At 38.3% G+C, this 21,851-nt stretch overlaps 1 protein-coding gene across 1 annotated transcript in view; it reads left to right on the top strand.

The window, feature by feature from the left end:
- Window positions 1–21,851, top strand: part of LOC142160952 (alpha-2-macroglobulin-like) — a 102,249-nt gene that overhangs the window by 44,151 nt on the left and 36,247 nt on the right. The window contains exons 12-21 of the mRNA XM_075216092.1: window positions 2,266–2,496; window positions 4,340–4,406; window positions 8,966–9,111; window positions 10,128–10,277; window positions 11,510–11,677; window positions 16,043–16,157; window positions 16,257–16,398; window positions 16,714–16,939; window positions 17,815–17,941; window positions 21,433–21,554. Coding sequence (XP_075072193.1) covers window positions 2,266–2,496; window positions 4,340–4,406; window positions 8,966–9,111; window positions 10,128–10,277; window positions 11,510–11,677; window positions 16,043–16,157; window positions 16,257–16,398; window positions 16,714–16,939; window positions 17,815–17,941; window positions 21,433–21,554 — 1,494 coding nt within the window. The remainder of the gene's footprint in view (window positions 1–2,265; window positions 2,497–4,339; window positions 4,407–8,965; window positions 9,112–10,127; window positions 10,278–11,509; window positions 11,678–16,042; window positions 16,158–16,256; window positions 16,399–16,713; window positions 16,940–17,814; window positions 17,942–21,432; window positions 21,555–21,851) is intronic.

The following is a 21,851-nucleotide window of genomic DNA, read 5'->3' as shown; positions in this document are numbered from 1 at the left end:
AAAAAAATAGGTGTATGCATATGTCTATATGCAGATGCTGACTCATCTTATACTTGCAACTGCTTCTGCTTAGATCTGCTGGAAAGGGGAGGGAAGGGGCTGGCAAGCGTGTTCACGTATGATTGAGTCAGACCAGAACCCAGCTGTATACACGACTATTAGGAGAAATATCTTTTGCTGGATTGTTGGTGCAATGATCTATGCTAATGATGATGATCATTAGCATGGACCATTGCAGCGTAAAAAAAAAAGGATTGACTAAATAAATATAAAAGAGCCACCACCCAAAAGACTGATCTAATCACTAGCACTTATAGCCTGGAATGATTGCAGCAATTGTGGGGCTGGCTGGGATGGGGAGGAACAGGGGCAACTGCCCCCCAGACCAGTCCCATAGTGGGCTATCTTGGGCTGACTCCGATAGGTCTTGGCCTTGGACATTTTTTAGTACTTTGTGATTGTTCAATTGTTTTTAGTTTTTTTTTATTGTATTCTTTTTACTGTATTGTTTGGTTTTAGAATATGCATTCAATGGAAGTTTTTTAGGAAGTTGACTACATATTGTTTATGTTAGAGGTCGTGAGCTCTTTTTTCTAGAATATACGTATTTATAGAGGGATCTATAATGGGCAACACCCTCATGCATAAATTGCATTGACTTGCAAAGATATTAGTTTAACAGTGTGTATTGAATTGGTGCAGCTCTTACTTTTCTGTTGTCTACCTTGGGCTGGGCTATCTGCATTTTTTTCCTTTAAAATGTTCCTAATAGGCTGTTGAGCCGTGCCTCGCCCCCCGGGATAAAATTTATCAGCCAGCAAGTCCCTGATTGTATCAATGCAGTTTGTTACAGTTAAACCTAACCTTACACCAATCATAGCAGCTGTCTCAAGTTCTGACCAATCAGACCAAACAGGAGCTGTACATGTGTTATTAAGTTGCTGTGGGCTTGATGCTGAATTTTTTTTAGAGTAAAACACGCATTTCTATACTGCGCTTGTGCCCAAAAAATGTGTATCATATGTTCATATTGGGACTTCCTCCTCTTAGACCGGATGGATGGGGGAGAGGAACAGGTGGGCAATCATGTTCACATAAATGCAAATAAGTCAAACCAAAAAAGGATTACATAAAGAATTTTTTTTAAAAAAACATTGTGATCCCCATCCCAAAAAAGTGATCTAAGCACCAACGCTTATAACCTGCACTGATTGTGGCAGCTATATCAATTCAGTTAATTGCGACTAAACCACACTTAGGGTTTAGCGGCTACTAATCAGTCAGAGAAGCTTTCTCATACTCTGACAAATCAGAGCAAAGCCCGCCTTTCATTTGGGACGGGATGGGATTCAATATGCAATACATAGTGTAAAAAAAAATTGGTTTCATTTTTATTCTTTATTGATTACAAACATCAAGAATGAAGAGGATCTCCTCTATGGATATAGATAAATAATACATTAGTAAAAAAGGGGATTGGGGTGCCTTTTATTTAAATTAAATGTTATATGCCCTGTAGTGTTTTTCTAACAGTTTTTATGTGACACTAGGCTAGGGCATGCTGGATGTTGTCTTTTACAAGTGCTATCTTGATCTGCCAACCGAGGACATGCAGGTGATTATAGTCCTACAGGCATCAGCATACCCAAGCAGATTATTACAGCCAGGGCTTGCTGGGACCAATAGTTTCACATAAAAAATGTTGAATTCTAAAATGTAATTATTTACTACCCCAACTCTCACTGGGCACGGATGTTTGGAAGAACCCTAGTGATTTAAGCATGAGGTTGTGTTTCTCCTAAGGAGGGTGTACATTTTTTTGGCAGGTTAGCCCTGTGCTGCACAGGATGAACATTAGCTTATCACCAACCAAAATAGATTACAATGCACCACTTTAGTTAAATTTGTGATGCAACATTCCATGTTGTGATGAATTGCAAGCATTATGTGTAATAACTGTTCTGTAAGAACACCATAATAAACTTTAAGAGAAATTTAATATGACATAGATTTCATGGTTTAGTACTTTTAATTATTTTTATACATTTTTAAAAAAAAGTTTAAAAAGGAAAAATACCTTTATATTACCTTTGTTTTCAATGCAGTGTTTATTTATGCAGGATTTTTTGCTTTCATCACTTTACAGATTGGTAAAATCATTTTATCTAATTTTTGTTGTTATTTTACTGTATAAGTAGTATTTTCAATAAAATGTAATATTGTGTTTCAATCTCATGTGTTCACAAATGTAAATTTCTTCCACAGGCAAAAACAAACCTAGAGATTCGAAGATATATTTCTGAGGTCTTAGTAGCTGAATACCAATCTGCAAGATTGACTCTTAATTCCTTCTACTCTCGCAGTAAAAGCTTCCTGAAGCTTCACTCATTGGATAAAGTTCTCCCATGTGATGGGCAGCAGGCGGTCCTGGTGGAATATATTATTAAACACACAGAGATAAAGAAGGAGGTCACGCACTTAGATTTGCATTATCTGGTGAGGAATTTGTTGTAATCAATCTGTAATAAAATGTAAATAAAGTAAATAGCAAGTTATCCTGTAATCCTATAAATAGGGAGAGCATTGGTATCCTTGGGTGGCCTGTAGACTTCACCTCTAGTATACAGTTACATATAATTTTTTAAGTAGCGTCACATGCACTGTTATGGTAAAAATGGATGATGGATTTGTGATCCTTGCCAACACCCTTATGTGAAGAATCTGCAGAGTAGAATATACATTGGCATTTTTAGAGAATTATAGATAAAACTCATGTAGCTCATTGTTGACTCCTACTTCTGTATCCGTCTGTTAGGCAATGTCAAGTCTATTTATATTAGGATTCTGGGGGGCGGGAGTTTAATTTGAACAGATGCCTTTGCAGGTTTAGTAACAAGTTGGCTGACACTGGTTTAGAAGCACAAAACTAACACAGTTGTTTAGAAGAATGAAGACAATCTCTCAGGATGAAATAAAGACAATGTTTATTTGCATTTAGCTACAACACACATTAAAGTAATGACTCAATCAGGGGGCTTCAATAGCTGACATTCCCTCTACTTCACTATGTAACTCTGCCTCTTAACCTCTCACCTCCATACTGCCAGCCTATGTACATATTCCTTGTCCTCACTCAGCATTAGGTCTCTCTCTGTCTACTAGCTGTCATATTTTGGTACACATGGTCCTGCTAGAGGTCTTCCATAGGTCAATCCTCACTGCCCTCACTACTCAATTTGACTCTACTCGTTTCCGCTCCATCGGTCCCTTACTGTATATTGAGCTGTCATGCTTTCAGAATATCTCAAACTGCTCACAATATACACTGTGCTTCAGAATGTCCCTATTGGAATTCAGACTTGCTTTACATTTACCTATTAGTTTACTTGTCATTCACTACAGTTGTATAGGGTCTTGGCAGTTCTTCAATACCCAAGGACAGTCAAGCCAATTCTTATTTTTAGACATCAATTCTATGTCTAATATATTTATTTTCATACAAAGCTTTTACTGCGGCAATTAGCGCTGTTAATTATTTTTGTACTAGTTATTTCTGAGAATATCTTCTTCCAGACCTCTAAATAGGTTTCATCCTATCTGATAAAGGGCATGAAAGCAATAAAGAGTTAGCATTTTTGTCTAAGGAAGTCATAGTCTAATTGGTGGTAATCAGTCTTGAGTGTGTTTTAAGTGAGCACGAACTAGTCAGGACACAATGAGTGGTAACCAACTTTAAATTATATATATATATATATATATATATATATATATATATATATATATATATATATATATATATACAAGTTAACCCGTGCATGATACTCATGCATTCTAGTCAAATCAAGCTACTTAAGGTGTTAAAAAGGTTCTTGTCATGCATTTGGTCCTAGCCCAGGCCTCCTCATGGGAAGAGCGTTACTTCCCGATGCAAGCGCCCTTTTTTAACGTGGTTTTGTCCACATATCACCACCTCATCATTTTTCTCCACCACCTCATCCTTCATCTTCATCGCCACATCCTTCATCGAGCTACTTAAGGTTTTAAAAACTCCCCACTGTCACCCCCGGCAACCACCAACCACTCCCAACTGTCACTTCTCCTTCAAGAAATATATAGGTCAGTGTATAACTCTGCCCAGCAGGTGGCGCTGCAGCTTGTTTTGTTTTTTTTCACACACGCCACTAGGCATTCATACAGTAGATATATATAAAACTATCTATCTATCTAACTCTATCTATTTCTATATCTATATCTATATATGTATATATATATATATATATATATATATATATATATATATATATATATATATATATATATATATATAATTTTCCAATAGGTAACCTCTGGAGGGTCCATACAAGACTCTGGGTCTACAGAAATGACCATTGAAAATGGAAGTGAAGGTAATGTAATCATTGCTTGACTCAAGAAATTGGCTTGTAAGTTGTATAATTATCCCAAATATTTCAGTTGATCTCTACGGTCCCACATTTTGGTTTTAGACCCAAATGCTTTCAACTTACAATAAACCGGAAGCCATGTCCACCTGTGGGATGATCATCAGCAGAACTGAAGAAAGGCCTAAAAAACATACTGTCTATTACATTAAGCATGACCTGAGGGGTAATTAGCATGTCTTTTTATACTGCTTCTAACATAGCAAGAACTTTAATCCAACAGCCTGAATTAGAAGTTCATAAACGTACTCACGATAGTCACCTGTTACCCCAAATGAAACCGTTTTGTGTTCTTAGAGTTCTGGAAAATATGACTGCATATGGCAGTGAAATTAAGGTAACAGTGATGGTTCATGGAAAGACATTTTAAAGGCTATATAAGGAATATCGTACTACAGGGTGGGATGTCTAAAAATGGATATTATTATTATTTTACAAACATATTACAAGCAAAATATTCAAGTAGTATAAATGAGAAAACATAAAAATATTGTGCGTAATACTGTGCCTAAGACATAATAGATAAGGTATATAACAAGCAAGTGGTGTATAGAACATGCAAGAGGTATGATACAAGGAAGGACGTGTGGCCAATGTGGGAGCAGATAAGCAGACAGAAGGAAAGAGGGCTTACAATCTAATGGGAGCAGAAAGGTTGAGACAAGACGGGGTGGCACAGAGTGAGAATGTTGGCAAAGGGATCCTGAGCCTGTAAAGTGGAGTTAGGTGGGAAAGTTGTAGGGTTTTATGAAGAGGTGCTCCAGGGGCAAAGTGAGATTATTTCCGGTAAGCCTGCCTACTTAATTGATCGACAGCGATTTAGGAGCGATCTCTTATCTCTCATGAATGACTGCTCTTCAGGAACAGACCCTTTCATTTCTGTGGGTTTATTTTCCATATGGATTATATTAGATCAAGTAAAGTTGATTGTAGGGAAGTATTTAGCAATATCACTGCACTAAAAAAAATAATATGGGGAAAATAATATTAAAAAGAATATTTATAACTTAGTTCATTTATCTGATTTCATCTAACTGGGTAACATTCTATTTGATTACATCTAATGGAGCAACATTCTGTCTGATTACTCCGCCTTCTCCCTCGCTAAACAATCCTTCTTTAAATCCCTCATCTCTTCTCATTCCTCTAATCCCCGCTGTCTCTATGCCACTTTCAACTCACTCCCTCCCACTGTGCCACCGATTTTGCCTCCTTTTTCTCCTCTAAAATTGAGGCCATTAGGCTTGATATCTTGCTCTCGCATCATTCTTCTGCCACCCCTTTGTCCCAAACTTCCACCACCTCCACCCACCAACTCTTATGATCCCTCCGCTCTACTTTGGGTGAAGAAGTCCACTCCCTCATACTCTCCTCTCCCCCATCAACCTGTAACCTGCAACCTGGATCCCATCCTCTCTCACCTACTTCACTCCCTCTCCCCCACTAGTTGCTCCTACCTTGCACAACTCTTCAATTTGTCACTCGCCTCTGGCATCCTCCCATCATCCTTTAAACATACTCTTTTCTCTCCCATTCTAAAAAAATACAATCTTGACCTCACCTCACTCTCTATCGCTCCATCTCACTTCTCCACTTTGCCTCTAAAATACTTGAGTGGATTGTCTGCAACTTCCTCACCAGTTACCTCTCGGACAACTCCCTCCTTGATCCTCTCCAATCTGGCTTCTGCACCCTCCACTTCACCGAAAGCGCCCTGGCCAAGGCCACCAATGATCTTCTCTTGGCCAAATCCAGAGGCCACTTCTCCCTGCTTATACTCTTGAATCTCTATGCGGCCTTCGACACCGTGGATCACCCCCTCCTGCTGCAGTCCCTTCTTTCTTTTGGCACCTCTGGCTCCGTCCTCCCATGGTTCACCTCATGCCTCCCCAACCGCTCCTTCTCTGTTTCATATTCTGGCTCCTCTTTCCCTCTTCCTCCCTTTCTGCAGAAGTCCCTCAGGGTTCTGTTCTTGTCCCGCTGCTCTTTTCTCTATACATCACCTCACTGAGTTGACTCATCTCTTCCTTTGGTCTCCAGTATCACCTATACGCTGATGACATTCAACTCTACCTCTCCGCTCCTGATCTTTCCAATCCCCTCCTCTCTCTTGTTTCTGAAAGACTCTCTACCCATCTCCTCCTGTATGTCCTCACATTTCTTCAAAATTAATATAGCCAAAACCAAACTCATCATCTTCCCTCCTTCTAGACCTTCAACCCCCCCCCCCCCCCAACCTCTCTGTTACTGTATCATACCACCATCATTCAATGATTTACACTACATTTTTTTGTATGACAAGTGATAAAATCAAGGATCTTATATTCCTGGTTTCCAACATGGAAATTACTAAATTTACTATGATCTTTTTTTCAAGTTCTACAAGCAATATATGCTGCACATCTGAAAAATTATTTTGTTTTATTATATCCATCTTTGCAAGAAATGGGGAGAGCACTTCTGACTAATTTATCTTTCAAAGACGGAGCTTTACAATACACAAAAGACGGTTGTGAAAGGAGTACTTCTTTAAGAACAGAGTCTTTCAAGAGGATGTACCAATATTTTTTAATGATATTTTCTGATCATGGGACTATGGTAGGCAGCCTTGCCTCTCCCTTATATGTGCTGCATTTTTAGATTTTGGATTGATTTTATTATTGTTTTATAGCCTATTTTAATAAATTATAGAGTAGTATATTGTCCCATTTCTTCCCTCTATCCTTTTGTCCTCTGAACCCATGAATGGAATATGTCAATATTCGGAAGTGATTGGGGAGAGGAGTCCAGAAAAGGATGTTTCGGTGTTGAAGCCTGTGCAAGTGGTATTTGTGTTAGTGCATAACACTAGAGGGGCTTCAAATACACAAGATACCTTCTAAGTTTCAAGATATTAATTCAAGTGACTATTGAGTATTTTTCAACATACCAGTGGACATTTGGATATGGGAAACTGTGTAGTTTTGAACTTAATACTGTGAGACTGTTATATATCATTACTCTAATATTAGTGTGAATACTGAGGCTCTAGTATTATATCTGTTTTTTATACACACTGAAGAATTGTTTATTAGCTATGTGAATCTTTATGTACAAGACATCAGGGCCGTATTACCATATCTCCCTATATATTTTGTATGTTTCATTTGAGGGTAATTGGGTAGAACCCACATTGATATAGGTATTTTCTGCAGATCCTTTTGTGCGCAGCTAGTTACTACCGAATTTATTTCTATATTTATTGCCCAGTCCTGCCGCTTTCAAGTGCAAAACATTGCTTGCATCTGGCCTTCCTATCCCAGGATGGCCCCAAATCTATTATCCATGCACTTATAATTTCCCATTTTGTCTAATGTAACCTTCTCCTCACTGGCCTGCCCTGCTCACATCTTGCTCCCCTTCGCTCTATACATGATGCGGCTGCTAGACTTATCTTTCTTTCATGCCTTTCTTCTTCTGCCTCCCCTCTCTGCCTAGCCCTACACTTGCTCCCCTTCCCTTAAGAATCCTCTTCAAACTCCTCACCCATGACCTCCCTCGCTCTCTCAGACTCTCCCCTAGTCTGTACAGTTTCAAACGGGCTTTGAAAACTCACATATTCTTAAAAGCCTACCAGTCACCCACCTAATCATCTCCCTATGCTTGATTCCACCCATTTCCCTTGCACTCCTGTTTCTGTGTTCCTCTCCGCTGACTTCCCTTGTGTCTGTAGCCCTCTTCTTTCCTATCTCACCACCTAATACTTCTGGTCCAGCATCTTTGGTACTAGCTATGCTTTTGGCTTTTGGAATTGTAGTGGTACTCATTTATTGTTCTGTGCTATTATACCTTGTTTGGTCTATTGTCTGTAATCTGTACAGCACTACGGACAATTTGTGGCATCTTATAAATAAAGAGTAATCAAAGGAGGAACAACAATTCATTGTTACATCTAAGGGGGCTCAATTATTCAATATTACATCTTATAAGGGCACTGATACTTATAAATTAATACAAGGGGGCACCTGATTTATTTTATTACCTTGGTACCCAATGACCAGGGATACAAGGAAAGACCCAGTGCTACTTAGTATTAAGCTGATCATCCCTAGAGGACCGGGCCTGATGTTGAGCAGTATGTGCCTTTAAAGAAGGTGAGGGGAAGGGTATTCTACACATTTCTTTATTTAGTTTTTTAACACATTGCTAACAGCAGTTTGCACTAAACTATTTGTGGTTTGGCAAAAAAGCTGGCAGGTGGATTTGAAAAGGCCACACATCGCCATCGGCTTGTGTTTGCACCCTCCGAACCACTGGAGAGTACATCCGTTGGATTGAAAAGGTCCAGCGATGTGCAGTGGTTTCAAAACAGCCAAAACACCACATTTTAGTTAATTCACCCCCCAGGAATTGTTTAATTAACACCCATTGGTGTTTACTAAATTTTCATTAGTGTATAAAGTCTGTATCACTTAGTCTAAAGTAATAATGTTGTTCTGTTTCCCTGTGTTGTCTGTCTCTCACAGACCTTCATGGTGAAGTCACTTTGAAGCTATCTATAAGTGGAGGGATATCTTCAAAATTTCATGCACTTGCCTACATTTTACTACCTAATGGAGAGATTTTGGCAGATTCTGCAAAATTCAATGTGCTAAGGTATTTCAAGAATAAGGTGAGTTGCCTGACAAAGTTGTCACCTTTTCATTAGAATTGGAACTGAACCCTGAAATGGAGATGCTAATTTTAAAGTATCATTTAAAAAGCATTTGCGTTTATATGAAAGTGACAAATGGATGCTCTATGTGAATTCTATTAATTCTACAATTACAGCTTCTGCTGATTGAAGTGTAGGCGGTTGCATCGTGGGGGTTGGAGTGCAAGCTGTTGTAATGTGGGTGTAGTGTAGGTTGTGTATATGTCATTATAGTGTGGATTGGCATTGTAATGTAGTTTGTAGTATATCATTTTTGTGTGTGTTGTGGGGGGTAGCAGCAAAGTATATTGTAACATAGCACACATACACTCGCTGTTCTGGACACATGCATTCTGCCATACACACAAACTCTGCCACATAAACACCATCATTTGCCCAAGCCTTACATGCATTTTCCCTCCATCTCACATCTACTCATGCCTTATGGTCCAAACACACCTGCTTTGTGTCATATACATACATTCACCCATATACAGACATGAATTCTGCCTCATAAATATAGGCCACTACATGCATTCATCACACACCTGTGTAATGCCTGTTTCGTATATACATGACACATGCATGTATTCTGAAAACATTTGTGAAAATGTCACACTACTATAAAATTGCTGAATTGACCTTATGTCTTCTTTTCTTGTTATTTGGACATCTATTTTGTACCTTAAAAATTTAACAATTCGATGTTTAAACAAATGTCAGAACAAATTTTAGACTAAACCCTAATACTTACACTAACAGAACTTGATACCAATGCGTCGCCATGATAGGAAATAATGTTTTGTCAGTCATGAACAGTGTGCAGCACTTTATGTGCTCATTAACTTACATTGCGTTTATTGCAGGTCACTCTTGTTCAAAATGTTTGTTGCAACTGTAACTGTACTAAATATTAACAGCATACAGAGTAGAATAGCTGGTGGCAGCAGATGGAGAGTTATCTACCACCCCCACATACCGTAACTTTTTTCCAGGTATCAGTTGGGTTCTCCCCGGATGAGGTTCTCCCAGGATCAGATGTGTCTCTGCGGGTTCAGGCAGCTCCAGGATCTCTCTGTGGTCTGAGAGTGGTGGATCAGAGTGTGGTATTAATGAAACCAGAGAAAGAGCTGACTGCTGATAAGGTGAGTGATGCAGTAGTTCTATAGACATCTATTAGGGACACACATTACATTCTCTAATTACATGACCAAATGTAAAATTAATACCATTCAAGCATATTATAACAAAGACATATTTTAGCAGAAAAAGCATGACAGTTGTTACAATTGTATCTGGAGATGTGTGAAGTCATTATCATGCTTCATTAAACCAAAGGCACTGGACAGTCAGAATATCTAATCATACAAAATACAAATATACATTAAACAGGACATGTACATAGAGGGTTGGTGAAGGAGATGCAGACATGAAACAGAGTTTAGAGGGATTCCTGCTGAGAATAGACAGTATCTACACTTTTAGAGGCGCCATATATTTGTTCTATTATAATATATATATATATATATATATATAAAATATATGAACTGTTCAGAAGCAATAAAAATAATTTTTATTTATAGAACAGCTGTCATTTATTCAGTTTTCTTATAATCATTTTTATACAGTGCCAATCATATTACACAGTCCTGTACAAAGGATATGTAGTCCTCCACATTAGTCCCTTCCACTTTGGAGCTTGCAGTCTAAATTCCCAAACACACACACACACACACATACACATACACACACACACACACACACACATACACACACACACACACACACACACACACACACACACACACACATACACACATATACACATACACACACACACATACACATACACACATATACACACATATACACACACATATACACATACACACATATACACACATATACACACAAATATACACATACACATACACACATATACACACATACACACATATACACAGTAGGACCTAATTTATCACAAGTCAACTAACCTATCTCTACACTGGACAGTGGGAGGAACTGGAGCACCCAGAGGGAACCTATATAGATGCTTGTAACTCTTCTTGGTCGTTGCCACTGATGTCTTTAATCCCAGTAAAGATAAGTGGAGAAAGGTTTATTGAATGGAGGGTCAAGAGTATTTGTGGTGTATATTTAATCTCACACCATGCTTAGAGCAGCAATAGTTATACATTTCACAATTACTATTATTGTTTATCATACATATGCTACAGAGAGACCATTACTAATACAATATTATTTCTTTAATTTCCAGAAATTCTTTTACTGTTTGAACTTTAATATTCATTTGTCGGTTTTCTTTCTTTATTGGTCAATTTGTCTATATTTTTATTGTCTGCATTCTGTTTGAAAGGTTTATGCACTGTTCCCCATCCGGGATTCTAAAGGGTATGACCACCGTGTCCAGGAATTAGATGATAGATGTAAGCGACAACTATCTACTTTTCCTGAAGTATCCCTAAGAAGACCATTTAGACCCTACAACTTTGGTGATGATAATGATGTGTACGGTTTATTTAAGGTAAAGGCATCAATTTACATTGAATACTATTACGACAAATAAAAATGTTGAAGTTCATTATGCACACACAAAAAAATGAGCTCCACGGCACAGAGAATCATAGGTTGGATGCACCTGAAAAGGAATGTTATTTAACAGAATTTGACTTAAATCAAAACTTATTGAATTGTACCCATGGTATGTAAATTTTGACTTGTTCCTGTGGATTCAAAATTTTCAGGCTATTGAGGCTCCTAAATTGTTCTGCTTGTCCAAAATATATTCCCAATCCCCAATAATAATCCTTTGGATATCAAGAAAATTGTTACCGGGAATGTTGGAAAAGGAGATAAGGAGATGTCTTATTGGTCATACTATTAGACCACAACAACAGGCTAGAAGTGACGCCGATGATCAGCCCATAGGGCTGAATGGCTAGATATCATCTGATTTGGCCACAGCCATCCAGTGAGCCAAATTAAGCTATAATCCTGTTATTCAGCGTATGTATAGCTATGCTCAGTCTTAATGCCCCTTCGGTATGCAAAATTTCAATTTGTATTTAAAAAGTAAGCAAGGCCACTATTTGACATTAATATTTGTCAAACAATGTGCACTATTGTGCTGTGTAATGTACCTGAGATAACTGGAGTGTTTGTAATTAACTAAATAAGTATTCCACGGTCTTGTTCACTCCTTTGTAGCACATTGCAATTTTAGGAGGGAGGTGCTTCTCTACCGCAGACTTGCTTTTCAGAAAGGCACTGTGTGGATTAGTTAATACATACCTGAGGGCAAAGCTTTTAATGTCAAAGCAGCTCAAATGACTGTACTCTCTTTCTGACTTGCATCACATGTCATTAAGACACTGCCCTAACATGTAGGGAGAGCTTCTGCTATCTTTAAGGAAGCAGGGTGACAATGATTTACTTTTTAACAAAACTACAGTGGAATGTTAGGTTAAGGCTGAGCAATGTATTTTACCTTCAATGTTCACATATGGAAATATTACTTGGTAGGTTTAGTGGTCCTTCAATGGCAATATAGATTATTGCAAGATTAGAATTTAACTTAATCCAATTAACCAAATTTAGGAATGTATGTTCCTTGCTGGGAAATGAAGTACGGCTGAAAAACAAGCTTGGGTGTAACCCAGGCAGAGCAACAAGAAATAAACCAAGGTTACTGCCATCAAAAAATAGTAGTTGTTATGAATATAGCAGATACCAGAAAATAAGACATATTGACTAAGGTTACAAGTTGTAGTATATACCTAGGCTATCCCTTTTTACTTGTTTGGAAAAAAGTGACAGGTACATAAAACATGGAAAGTCTAGCAGTGAGTGGACCATTTAGGTCTTCGCCCCCCAAAACAGCACCTATGTTAAATTAATAGCACCAACATTTAATAATTAAGCCTCCCTACCTGAAACCAATACTTGCACATTTAATAGATATACCAACTTTCTTACTACCAGCCCCAATATTAAATTAATAGTACTCATATTTAATAAATACACCTATTTCCCCACCAAACAGCCCCAATATTTAATCATTATTATTCCCATTTAATAATGAAACATATTCACCTTAAATTGCCCACAATATTAAATAATTGGTATTGTCAATTATTAAATAGACCACTTTCTCTTGAAACTCACCCCAATAAATTAATAATCCCCAAACCACCCTAGCATTCATTAAATAATGCCATCACACCACCTTAAATTAATAGACATTACTATGACCCGACTATTAAATGAAATAGCCCCCACTATCAAATAAATTGCCCCCCACTAATAAATTAACATTTCCAACCCACTAGTAAATGATTATCACCCTCCCTCATCATTTAATTAATACTCAGTTTCAAACCCTATTACAGTAAGAGCCCTCCGCCCACACTTACCTTCTACAATCCGGCTCTGCAGATTTCATAGTCAGACTCTACTGTCTGCCTCTCTTATGGGACTGCACATGTCTATGCCCTTATTTCTTGCACACTGCACTATGACATGCTGCCTGCCTTACGAAAGACGAGATGTACACTGGAGGTGCAGAAGGAATCTGTAGAGCCTGTCAATGAGACCTGGATGGAAAGGGGGATTTCCAGGCAACTGACAACCCTCCCTAAGTAATCACCAGCACCTATTTATGTCCTAGGAAGGAAAAAAAGGTGCTTCTGCATATATAAAAGTGTGTGGTATGTCTGCATATTTTGCAGTTTGTAAATAATATGTATAGTGTCATACCCTAATGGAAAGTATCACACAGCAAATACTTATTTCACAATCTTCTTTATATATTTACTACATAGCCAGTGTCAGATTAAAAAAGAACAAAATTGTGTTCCAGAACTACCAATGCTAAGCCCGTTCCAGAGTGGGATTCAGAGATACTAATGTTAGGACGATAAAATGAACTTGGTGTGCTGTGCATTTAATGAACCTTATGCTCTTACTCTGTAATTAAATTATTTCAATATAATTCGGTTCCATAGCTTGCTATACAATCTGATACATTTAGGATAAATGGGAAAGCAACAAATAAATATCAAATCAAAAGTTGTGTACATTTTGCATTGTGGGAACAGATGTTACAAGGGGTCATCTGCTAACATTGCATTCAGGTGCAAATTCTGTACTAAGCCATAGCAGCCAGACAGTAGGCAGATAAAAACTTATTGTCAATTACTTGATATGTTCCAGTGCAAATGTTGCATCAAAATGCAATGCAAATTAATGAGTTGATGCAATCAGGCCTAGATCATTTAAATAGTGAACACATAGGGGTAAATGTATTAACATGCGGGTTCTTCAACACCCGCGAGTCCAGCGTCTTTGGCGATTAAATTTAAAGCGGCGCTGCATTGTAAAGGGAAGTTTCCCTTTACAATGCAGCGCCGCTTTAAATTTAATCTCCGAAGACGCTGAACTCGCGGGTGTTGAAGAACCCGCATGTTAATACATTTACCCCATAGGGTCACTTGCAGTAAACCCAGGATTCAAGGTAGTCTTTATTTACCATTGACTAGAGAAGTATGATATCCTAGAAATTCTCTGTGCAGATCTGTCTGAATTCAGACTCAATACAGTTCAACCAGTTTCTGTTCCAGCCAAATTAAGTGAATCCTAATGCTAAAAAAGTAGTAAGACAAATTGCCTTTTTGAACCTTCCTGCACTCTTTTTGATGCAAGCATACTTTCTGGTTATTGGAGGTGCCTCTGCAATAGTCTAAATCTTCTACCACTTTAAACCAACCCCTTTCATTGAATACAACCTTTCTGTTTTCTCCTAAAATAGTTCTCATTTATAACTTGACTGAACTAGGTAAGTAATGGGTAATAGGTAATAGGGCTAATTACTAGTGCAAAAAAAAAATGTTCTGTACCAGTCAATGTGTTTAAAATAGGTAGGCAATGCTTCCATTTTGTTTACACAGCATTGTAGCAAATACAGTGCACAAACAAGTGTCCAATAGTCTGGGCTACTAGTAGTCATGAAGACCATCCGCAGTTATTGTCCCCTACTAAAATCCAGGAAGGATGGCTGTCTGAGGGACTATTGTCCCATTTCTATAACTTTTTAAATGAAGTTATTTGCTGACGGATGCTGATGTAGTGTGTGTGTGTATGCACGATGAACAGATCCTGTAGTCCAGAAGTGCTCAAACTCAATCCTCAAGAGCTACCAACAGTTCATGTTTTCAAGATTTCTTTAATCAAGCACAGGTGAGTCAATCTACTTTTCTGCAAAGTGATTAATCCACCTGTTTCTACAGACAGAAATCCTGAAAACATGACCTGTTAGTAGCTCTTTTGAGCATCTCTGCTGTAATTCATTTTGCTACATTGCAGAGGTCAGCCAAAGTAAATCTAACATATAACGCAGATAGTGGGATAGTGAAGTCGACAAATGTATAAGAGAAAAAGTTAAGTTGAAGCAAATATAATGCAGGTAGCCAACTACCATAATCTACATGTTTTTACCATTTTGACTTAGAATTTTCTTGACCCCATTATACTGTATATAAAAGCAAAGTTCAATTAGTTCCATCAAGCCATTTTCAAATGTCCCTCATGCTGTCATTGAGGGTTACTTACAAGCATCAGTAAAACCACTACAACTAACCAGACAATAGTCTACCTATCTGAAATCAGTTCTTTGTTTTTATTACATTCTTGTGTGTTTGAGTAATTTAATAAATAATGCCTTACTGAGTCGGGGATGGGAGGCAAAAGTAAATTACAACAGTTACTATTAAAACTCCTCCAAGAAATGATATAAACTGTTGTGTCTTCATGTTTCTTGCGTTCATATATTTGACAAAGTATTATTTGAAAAGTATAAATCTAAATAGTTGTTTTTTTTCCAAATAAATTGCAGGGCATAAGCCTAAAAATAATAACAGGTGATGACATTAGGAAGCCTGCAAGTTGCTTTCCTGTTTTGAGGGGTACAATACTAAGACATCCAGGATCTGCAGGAACTAGAGTTATGGGTAAGGTTATTAAATGACCCTTTAAGTCTAATTGAGAAATTACCGCCACCCAAAAGAAAGACAAGATAAAAATTATTTTACTATTTTTTTTTTTGTTAGATAGATTAATTACGACAAAAGATGAAGGATTAGCAAGGGTACAAGACATTCCAAAAGAGATTGAACAGGAAAAGGAAAAAGAAAAAGATAAAGTTCGAACATATTTTCCTGAGACGTGGATGTGGGAACTTACATCTCTTGGGTGAGTCAGGGTCTAAAACACTGGTATACAAATCATCATGGAAAACTTGACAATGTCAGAACAAGGCTGTAGGTGCCCTAAGGGTCACTGTTTGGATCAGCAATGCATGCCCTGATCCTCCAAACAGAAGGAGACAAATTTAGCAAACCCAAAGTCACTGCAATCTTGATGCGTTGTCCGCTTACCCTTACAACGTCTCATAATACTGTCTTCACGGCATCACAAAAGAAGGAGAAATAGCAATGCACTGTCAGCTCACATTTTCTACTGTTGTAATAATCCTTCCATAGTAATTTTTTTCTTTATATTATCCAGAGACTCTGGCATTGCTGAACTACATCACAAGGCCCCAGACACCATCACTGACTGGAATGCAGGTGCCCTTTGTATGGGCCCTAGTGGCTTTGGACTTTCTCCTGCTGCATCTCTTCGAGTTTTCCAGCCATTCTTTGTGGATCTCACCCTCCCATACTCTGTGGTGCGAGGAGAGTCATTTACCCTCAAAGCCTCTGTCTTTAACTACCTGAAGCAATGCATAAAGGTAAATGTGGTGATAGTTGCTAAAATATCACATTTGAACAAAATCCATTCTTTGGTATTTTGCATACTGTACTTATCTCTCTAAGGGCCTGATTCATGGTTTGACAGTGCAGTGTAATCTGAATGAAATAGCGCATGCTCAGAAATGGACCTTGCGCCCATGAATGCTATGACATGAAATTCATGTCTGAATGCAAATGACACTTGTGACTGCCTAGGACTTGAGAGGTGGAACGGAGGAGGGAAGGTCCTCAGTTTCTTATAAGTACGCTTGTTTTTACCAGTATCATTTGCACCAGCGACAGGTTAGGTGTAAAGGCCAACTGATAGTGATGACTGAAGCGGCATGGTCTTAGAATAAAAATAGTACAACATATATCTGCCACTAGGTAGCACAGAACAACTGTACACAACTAAGATAGACTGTAAAAATGCATTGTAAGTACAGCACACATTGCAAGCATCTTTATTTATGTATTTAATGTACAAAAAAAAATTTTTTTTATCAAATATTTATAGAATTGCTTATTCTGTTAAGAGTTGCTTTTATATTTTATGCTACAATTTTTCTTTTAATGCGTTCTGATGTAATACATACGCATGGAACTGTGCTCTTTTTTAAATTGCAACTTTCCTGCAAGTTCCGTTAGGACTTAAATCAGATACACCCAGTGGGCCAATTCTATGTAAAATAAATTAAATGTTGCTCAAAAATTCAAATAATGGATTAGAAAGCATTTATCCTCATTGAAGATTTCAGAATTCTTACAATGCTAAATTAAATTATAAGTAATGATGGTCAGTGCATTGACAACTAATACAAAATTCTATTTGCCAATTATACTAGTTGCTACTTCTTATCTTTTATATTAACAGGTTCAAATCACTCTACTGCCTACCCTGGAATTAGCACAGACCCCATGCCCAAACTGCCAGTATAGCAGCTGTCTCTGTGCCGATGAGAGCAAAACCTTCTACTGGAACCTGAAAGCCTCTAAACTGGGTGAGATGTGACCCTGGAGCCCAAGGTGGCAATGCCAGTTTTGTCACTTTTATCTGATAGAGCCTTGTAAGACCTCACACAGGACTTCGTTTTGAGATCGGCAGAAGTTCAACTCTGAGGTTAAAATTTGACTTTGTTTCATTAGGCCTGCATTTAGGGATTTGAGTCAGCTACACTTGCGGCCCCTTTGTAGGGAGAGGCAGATCGGGGGTGTGCAAATGCACATGATTTACAGTAAGGGTATGTGAACATGCATGTGGCACACCCTCTGGAGACATGACCTATTCTGTGTTGACCACTGACACCTTTTAGCTGAGACCTGTAGTGCCACATTGTAAAGTACAAGGAAATAAACACATGTGCACACAGTATAAAAGTCCTTTAATTTAAATAAAGATTCACCCATTCACTAATTTCTACCTTTTTCAAACCTAATTCCTTTAGTATTTTCTTCTTTCTTCTTTCATCTTCTCCTTCTTTTCTTCTTACTTCATTTCTTTTCCAGTAATCCAGTGGTTAAAATAAAATACCCTCTTGGATGACACCAGACCTGCTTCACAAGGAGCTGCAACACAATCAGAAAGTGTTTTTCATGCCCTAACCAGTCAGAGGAATGCTACTCTGACTTTGTATATGGCTCTTTGTACTACTGTTCTACAAGCACTAGTGTGCTCAGGCAGCCATATGTATGTTGGCACATGTAGTTCTACAAGCACCAGCATACCCAAGCAGTAAATGGATACCAGTGTTTGCTGTGATGAGCAGTAAATTGCTATTTTATACTATTTTACCTGTTAGCCTAACCTTCAGTTGGCAGCCGGTAGGTTCAGTGCCCTGCAGATCAACCTGGGGTTGGTTCACACTATGACAGTGGGATCCCATGTTACAGGTTTGCTACAATGAGACTATCTCAACCTGGCATAGTCTGGTGCTGGTTGCAGTTTTTGCAGAGATACCTTAGGCTGTTTGTAACTCTGCGTTATCTATAACCAGACCAGGCTATGAGTGTTGATGCTTCGATCAATTTTGGTAGGGATGGGCATGTTTTTTTTTCCCTCTTCAGTCATCATCATAAAGTCCATGATGACTGACATATCTAGTATGTGACCTTATACGCTTAAAGGCATATGTTGATACACTTTAAGCGCATCTGAATGTAGCCACATTGTTTCAGAATATTTTGAGGTGCATATATCTTGAGATAAGCAAAACTCAAAATACTCAGGTGAGAACACAATTTTGCAGCCAGTATTATACATGTCCATTCGGGAAGAAAAAATCTGTTCCATCTCTAAACTATGTTGATATTCATTATTAAAATAAATAAATCTTTTTTTCTTAGGGGCAGGTATATTTAAAATCAAATATTTTTATTGATAATTGTCGTGAACATAGAGAGCTTGCAGTTATTTATAAGGGATAATTCATAACTGCAGTGTAAATAGGTTGTATCAAATGAATCCATTGATAAGTTAGTATAACAGTTAAAGACGCAGAGTCGGATGTAAATGTGTTTGATGGCTTTGCACACCCCAGTGTGAACAGATATAAGTGTCACCTGGGGGCAGTTCAAAGGACTCCCGGGGTGAGATCTAGACTATTTGTGACACGTGAATAGACTTTTAGGTACTGCTCAGCATGTGGTCTGGCTCAATGAGGCCATGGGCTAATATAGCCTATATGTAATACTGTATAGACAAAAGGAATTCAGTTTTAAAATATGCCACCCTCTAGAACAGGGAGGTGTCATGTGCAAGCTAATTCTTAGGCATAAATCTGCAAATATATGTTTGTGAATTACTTCCTAGAAATAGTGTGACATGGTTCTCTTAGAAGCTGTTAGATCAATGGGTTTTGTGTATGGTAAACTACCTAGAGGGGGCTGGTAGATAAGGGTAGCACCTTATACCATTTATGGCAGGGCGCAAATGTGAAAGCCTTTGAGGATATCTCTTGCAAGACAATGAAATCTAACACCTGTTTGCGAGGCCCCAGACATGCCGACTGCAGAGACAGGGTTGTATGTTAATGACAGATTCAAGCTGAATAAGGTCACAGGAAGGGGGGCTGTGGGCCTGTAGCTTGGTTTTAAAAATGTATTTAAAATGTAACTCATGGTTCACTCTGGGAGTCATTTGATTGAAGAGGTTCCATTTTTTTCTGCTTCTCCCAGCACCAGAAACTTGATTCTAAGTGAGGTATCAATTCTGTGTTTTATCCTTTTTATTTTATAAGAAACAATTGCACTATATTTGTATGTCTTTTATTATCTTTTTATCTTAAGCATTGTGGATGTATTTTCCATATTAAATTACACTTAATAAGTTCTAGTCTCTGTGTTCTTACGAATTCACGCGACAGTTTGGTCCAGACGCTACCTAATTGAAACTGTGCAAACCTTGTGGTTTATGTGAACTCTGATTAAAGTAAATTGGGTTAGATTAATGCTAGGGAGAACCGAAGGCTTCCTAAATAAGAGTGTCAGCTCTTGTCCGAAAAAACCTTGGTGGTGGTAATTAGTATCGCAAAGCTAGTGTGTGGCATAGATAGGGAAGGATTTAATCATTTTAGACAGACCAGGTGGTTGTTGTTTGGTTAACCCTGTGTCACAAATGCATCACGCAGACTCAGGTGAGTGCTGTTCGTGACAATAATTTTTAGACAATACAGAGAAAAGAAAATTACATTACAATTCAAGTTTAGAGGAAATACTTAATCTGGGTCAAAATCAGCCACTAGAGACCTTACTGCATATCTTGATTTTGCCCATCTAAACCAGACCTTATAATGTTTGGGCATAGCGTGGCTGGATTGGTCGGTGAAGCGCTTATGTCCCCCGGCTTCAATAACCAGGACTACCCACTCAGCAAAACCAGGGCCCTCACGAGCAATCCAGGCCCAGCAATAGTAACCTTTGCCAGTGCTAGGAAGATCGTCGCGTATCTGATCGCACTCCTACCCAACAGAAGATCCAAGTGCAGGTAAAACATACAAGTCTTAGGAATCAGCAGCAGGAAGTCAATACCGATGTCTCGTATACCCTCCACCACCTCCGACCAAAAGTCCCAAACCACAGGGCAGCTCCAGAGCAGGTGCCAGAAGGTAGCAGCAGTACCCCCCCATTTCGGACACACAGAGTCATTCCTAGCACCCATCAGGAGCAACCTGTGGAGGGAGTAAACCCGGTACAGTGTATACAGCTGCACTTGTCTATACCTGGTGCAGGAGGTGGATTCACTGGCCTTGTCAAGCACATGGCTCCAGTCCTCGTCCTCCAAGGGATTTTGGTCCAGGTCCGAGACACATTAATCTAGCAGCACAATCTGTATGTAAATTGGAAATAATGTACAATATTAATAGTTGTTCATCTAGACTAGATGTGATAACAAATTATTATTTTGTACATTGTCATGGGAATAACACCCATCCTTTTTTAAAATATATAAATGTTACTCTTTGTTTAAATATTTGATGTCTTTATCCCAATCCAGGTGAGGTAAATATCACAGTGAGGACAGAGGCTGTGGATACAAAAGAGTTTTGTCAGAATGAGATACCTGTTGTCCCTAAGCTAGGCAGCACTGACACAGTTATTAAGCCTTTACTTGTACAGGTCAGTATCTGGATATAGATCTCCCTTTCCTAACAGAAAATTACATAATCATAAACATTACATTCCACACTAACATTTAATTTTATTTTTATAATTTGGATTTTCCCAATGTATTGAATTAGGACATTTTATTGTCTTAATTGCTGCTTGTGCAAAATGTGTTCTCTTGCATAAAGCCCACGTGATTGGTGTAACAGGATTCCCATTGAATGTATAAGCCAACTCCCGATATCTACCACAACTCAGTTCTCTCATGTGACCAAATGTCATTTTGGGGGAGAGAAGGCTCTCTGACCA

This window comes from Mixophyes fleayi, chromosome 6, assembly GCF_038048845.1.
Source record: "Mixophyes fleayi isolate aMixFle1 chromosome 6, aMixFle1.hap1, whole genome shotgun sequence".
NCBI classification, from domain to species: Eukaryota; Metazoa; Chordata; class Amphibia; order Anura; family Limnodynastidae; genus Mixophyes; species Mixophyes fleayi.
Note: the sequence above shows the minus strand (reverse complement) of the source record. Positions and strands in the feature narration are given on the sequence as shown.